Genomic DNA, 5,576 nt, shown 5'->3' with positions numbered 1-5,576 from the left:
GCACAGCTTTAGAGAATTGCAGGCTTACTAGACAGGAGCTCAGAAATGGACTGAGGAGAGCCAGGAGGGGGCACGAAAAAGACTTTGCAGGAAGGATTATGGCAGACCCAAAGGCATTTCACACATACCTGAGGAATAAGAGAATTAGATTAGATTAGATTAGATTACTTACAGTGTGGAAACAGGCCCTTCGGCCCAACAAGTCCACACCGACCCGCCGAAGCGTAACCCACCCAGACCCATTCCCCTACATTTACCTCTTCACCTAACACTATGGGCAATTTAGCCTGACCAATTCACCTAACCTGCACATTTTTGGATTGTGGGAGGAAACCGGAGCACCCGGAGGAAACCCACGCAGACACGGGGAGAATGTGCAAACTCCACACAGAGAGTCGCCAGAGGCGGGAATTGAACCTTGGTCTCTGGCGCTGTGAGGCAGCAGTGCTAACCACTGTGCCACCGTGCCGCCCAATGATCAGGGAGAATGTAGGGCCGGTCAGGAATAGCGTAGGGAACTTGTGCATGGAGTCTGAGCAGATAGGGGAAGCCCTAAATGAGTTTTTTTGCTTCGGTTTTCACTAAGGAAAGCGACCTTGTTATGAATGAGAACTGGGAAACAGGCTTGAACAGATCAAGATTGATGAAGTTGATGTGCTGGAAATTTTGGCATGCATTAGGATTGATACGTCCCCAGAGCCAGACCAGATTTATCCGAGGTTGCTCCAGGAAACAAGAAAGGAGGTTGCTAAGCTGCTGGCGAAGATCTTTGCTTCGTCACTCCCCACGGGAGTTGTACCGGAGGATTGGAGGGAGGCGAATGTTGTTCCAGTTTTCAAGAAGGGGAATAAGGAAATGCCTGGCAATTACAGATCAGTCAGTCTTACGTCTGTAGTCAGCAAGGTTTTGGAAAGAATTCTGAGGGATAGGATTTATGACTATTTGGAAAAGCATAGCGTGATTAAAGGCAGTCAGCATAGCTTTATGAGGGGCAGGTCATGCCTCACAAACCTTATTGAGTTCTTTGAGGAGGTGACGAGACAGGTCAATGAAGGTCGAGCAGTGGATGTGGTATATATGGACTTCAGCAAGATATTTGATAAGGTTCCCCATAGCAGGCTTATTCATAAAGTCAGGAGGTATAGGATACACAGAGATTTGGCTGTCTGGATTCAGAATTGGTTGGCTGACAGAAGGCAGAGAGGGGTTGTAGATGGAAAGTATTCTGCATGGAGGTCAGTGGTGTTCCGCAGGGCTTTGTTCTTGGGCCTCTGCTATTTGTAGTTTTATAAATGACTTGGATGAGGAGGTTGAGGGGTGGGTTAGTAGATTTGCCGATGACACAAAGGTTAAAGGTGCCGTTTATAGTATCAAGGGCTATTGGAGGCTGCAGTGTGACAGAGACAGGATGCAGAGCTGGGCTGAGTAATGGCAGATGAAGTTCAACCTGGATAAATGCAAAGTGATGATTTTGGAAGATTGAAATTGAATGCTGAATATAGGATTAAAGACAGGATTCTTGGCAGTGTGGAGGAACAGAGATCTTGGTGTTCAAGTGCATAGATCCCTCAAAGTTGCCTCCCAAGTGGATAGGGCTGTTAAGAAAGCAAATGGTATGTTGGCTTTCATTAACAGGAGGATCGAGTTTAAGAGCTGCGAGGTTTTGCTGCGGCTCTACAAGACCCTGGTGAGACCAAACTTTGAATATTGTGTACAGCTCTGGTTGCCCTATTGTCGGAAAGATACAGAGGCTTTGGAGAGTGTGCAAGAAGATTTACCAGGATGCTGCCTGGACTGGAGAGCTTGTCTTATGAAGTGAGGTTGACTAAGCTCGGACTTCTGTCTCTAGGGAGAAGAAGGAAGAGAGGTGACCTGATCGAGGTATACAAGGCAATGAGAGGCATGGATAGAGTCAATAGCCAGAGAGGCAGGATTGACTGGCATGAGGGGGTCATAGTTTTAAGATATTAGGAGGAAGGTATAGAGGAGATGTCAGAGATAGATTCTTTACGCAGAGAGTTGTGAGTGCATGGAATGTGTTACCAGTGGTGCTGGTGGAAGCAGAGTCATTAGGGACATTTAAGTGACTACTGGTCATGCACATGGACAGCAGTGAATTGAGGGGTCCGTAGGTTAGGTTAGGTTATTTTAGTTTAGATTAGGAATAATCTTTGGCACAACATCATGGGCCGAAGACCCTGTTCTCTGCTGTACCGTTCTATGAAACTGCAGGCATTTAAAGGTCTCTGTTAAACAGGATCTACCAAACAATTCACATTCTGATAAATGAACAAGGATTAACAGACAAGCTCTATTCATAGCCCTAACATTTTACTTCTACAGTTATCTTTATGAAAAAGCCAATGGTCATGAAAAACATATAAATAATAATCAAACCAGAATCAACATGATTTATCTGTTCTCACGTTTAACTTGTATTTAGTAAAATCCATAGATTATACAAGCCAATCTTCCATCTAGACTTCTCACTACCTTGGAGAGGCAGCTAACATCATCAAAGACCCCTCCCACCCAGTTTATAATCTCTTCTAATCTCTTTTGTCAGGTCTAAGATACAAAAGCTTAAACACGTACTAACAGGTTCAAGAACAGCTTCTTCCCTGCTGTTATTGGACTGCTTAATGGACCGCTCTAATTTCAAAGCTGATGTTGATCTTGCTTTTTGGTCATTTCTGTCACATTGTATTCCTCGCTCTGTTCTATCACCGTGATGAACATTGTTTGGTATAATCTGCCCGCACTGCACTTAAAGCAAAACTTTTCACTGTACCTAGGTACATGTAACAATAATAAATCAAGTCAAATAAATTACATTCTCAGTGGCTCATACAACAAGGAATCTCAAATTTCTTGAATTGAACCTTTGGCATACGTGGAAACCAGGAGCAGAAGTCGGCCATTTGGCCGTTTGTGTTTGCTCCAATTGAGCATTAAACTCAACCACAGAGTCCATCGTAAACTCTGTCTTTCCCACATAGGGTTTCAGTTATAAGGTCATAGAGGTGTACAGCATGGAAACAGATCCTTCAATCCAACTCGTCCACGCCGACCAGATATCTAAATTAATCTAGTCCCATTTGCCAGTATTTGACCCAGGTCCCTTTAAACCCTTCCTATTCATGTACCCATCCAGATGCCTATTAAATGTTGTAATTGTACCAGCCTCCACCACTTCCTTTGGCAGTTCATTCCATATCACAGCACCCTCTGCATGAAGGATCTGCAGTCAACCTCACTTCATTGCCCCTTTAAGACCCTTTTAAATTTTTCCCCTCTCAATCTAAATCTATGCCCTCTAGTTTTGGACTCCCCTACACTGGGAAAAAGACCTTGACTCTTCACCGTATCCATGTCCTACCGAAGAGACACTAGAACATTAACACTTCAATGTCATTTCTTGACAGTTGGAGAGTCTGTCTTTCTGATGACATAAACAACTGAACTTCTAGCTTTTTCAAAGGTGGATATAACAGATTCCATGACAATATAACTAAGAAATGCAACCTGATGTTTTTAACCAGTTTTAGCCCTCAATCAGCATCACCAAAACAGTGAAAGTTTGTTTTATTCAATTTGCTGCTGTTTTCTACATTACAACAGTGACTAGAAAACAAGAGTCTTTCTTGCTTGATTCTTTCCTTTGTCACTAACTACTTCTTTTGAAAACATTTCATCTGCTTGTTGAACATTTTTCCACTTTTCAGCAAGAAAAATGTCAACAAATTCACTTGATTTTTTTAAATTTTAATTTAATATAATTATGTGAAGAATGGTTTTAATGTTAATGATTTTATAAATTTCTATAAAGTCACCCCTCAGCACCCGATGTTCCAGGGAAAATAGCCCCGACCTATTCAGCCTGTCCCTATAGCTCAAACCCTCCACCTCTGGCAATGTCCATGTAAATCTTTTCTGAACTCTTTCAAGTTTAACAACATCTTTCCGATAGCAGGGAGACTAGAATTGAACGCAGTATTCCAAACCAAATGTCCTGCACACCTGCAACATGGCCTCCCAACCCCTATACTCAATGCACTAACCATTAAAGGCAAGTGTAGCAAAAGCCTTATTCACTGCCCTGTCTACCTGTTACTCCACTTTCAAGGAACAACGAACTCTTTTTATGCCTGCGCGTTGGTCACAAATTACCACTCAACAACAGCTTTACTGTACCAGAGTTTCACATGCACAAAAAGGCACATCTTTCTGGCTGTCCCCTTGCTTCTGCTTTGAACAGAACTGGCCTTTTTGATCTCCTTTTCCAGGTGCACCATGACTTCCTTAACTGTCTCACATTCAGCTTTGTCACAATCAGGGTGAAATATTTTCCTCCCGCGAGAAAATTCTAATCTTACAACTCCTTAATGAGCCCTGACTGGATTTTATCATTCAGCTTGTGTCAGTATTCCCAGATGAATTTCCATTTTTTGAGGACCTGGAGGCACCGACTGCTTTCTCAGAGGCCAGGAATTAGAATTTCCACACCTTTTCCAGAAACCTGGGCTTTTGGTTTCCTTTTCAGTTTTGAAACTGTTGAATTTAATTTCATTAACTTGATTGTATTTTTTTGAAAGAAGTGATGAGGTTAGCATGTTTATTGTAGTTTGTGTTGACTTTGGCAGATCCAACATGACAGACTGGTTTGAAAGGTAGATGCCCATGACATCAAAAGGAAAATGGCAAGTTGGATTAGGAAGCAAAGGTTATTGGTCAAAGGATATTTTGTGATTGGAAGATGTGTCCTTTTTGTTGTAAAAATAAATAATAGCACATTCAGCATTTATTAACCATCCTTAATTGTCCTTGAACTGTGGCTTGCTGGGCCCTTTCCAAGGACATGAAGTGTCAACTGCATTGCTATGGGTCTGGAGTCATATGTAAACTAGACCAGGTAAGGAGATTAGTGAACCAGATGGGTTTTTAATTACATCAGTAGTGGTTAATGGTTACCAATAGACTAGCTTTTAATTTTTGCTGAATTCAAATTTCACCATTAGCCATCATGTTTGATCCCAGAACTTTAGTAAAGAACTCCAGATTTCTAGCCCAGTCACACTACAATGCCACTGCCTTCACTAGTGAAGGGAAGTGGGACTGGAGGGGATGTGTGTGGAGAGACAGAGAAACAAAATGGGGTTAAAGCCACAATCCAAACAGCCATGATGTTATAGAATAGAGGTGCCGAATGGGGAAACTAGTCCACTCATGCTCCTAATTCTTGTGTTTGTTGCGAAATCAGGTGCCAAATCCTGGGTGTCTTCAATATCTAGTTATCCATTCCGTCAGCTCTGGAGTATCAGAGTCAGCACACGTGTAGCCTATGGAACTGCAGAAGCAATCTCTTTGCTAAATTTCTCAGTGAGAACTACGCAGGTCCCAGGATTCAATGCCTGCAATTCTGAAACTCAGCTGCTGTAAAGCAAATTGCTGGGCAGGTAAAGCAAAGGGGCTACAGTCAGGTCAAGTGGTATTTTGAGTTTAAGAAGCCACCTTCAGTACTAGAAAATATTAAAATTGGACACCACATCAAAACAAATGAGAGGAGAAAGAAGAAA

The 5,576-nt window shown here is 42.4% G+C and overlaps 1 protein-coding gene across 1 annotated transcript in view; it reads right to left on the bottom strand.

Moving 5' to 3' along the window:
* Positions 1-3,624: 3,624 nt before the first annotated feature.
* The window catches only part of LOC122542007 (receptor-type tyrosine-protein phosphatase H-like), a 100,067-nt gene continuing 98,115 nt past the window's right edge, over positions 3,625-5,576 (bottom strand). The window contains exon 18 of the mRNA XM_043679300.1: positions 3,625-3,717. Within this exon, the coding sequence (XP_043535235.1) occupies positions 3,625-3,717 (93 nt within the window). The remainder of the gene's footprint in view (positions 3,718-5,576) is intronic.

This window comes from Chiloscyllium plagiosum, chromosome 39 (assembly GCF_004010195.1).
Source record: "Chiloscyllium plagiosum isolate BGI_BamShark_2017 chromosome 39, ASM401019v2, whole genome shotgun sequence".
NCBI classification, from domain to species: domain Eukaryota; kingdom Metazoa; phylum Chordata; class Chondrichthyes; order Orectolobiformes; family Hemiscylliidae; genus Chiloscyllium; species Chiloscyllium plagiosum.
This window is presented reverse-complemented; position numbering and strand designations above follow the sequence as displayed.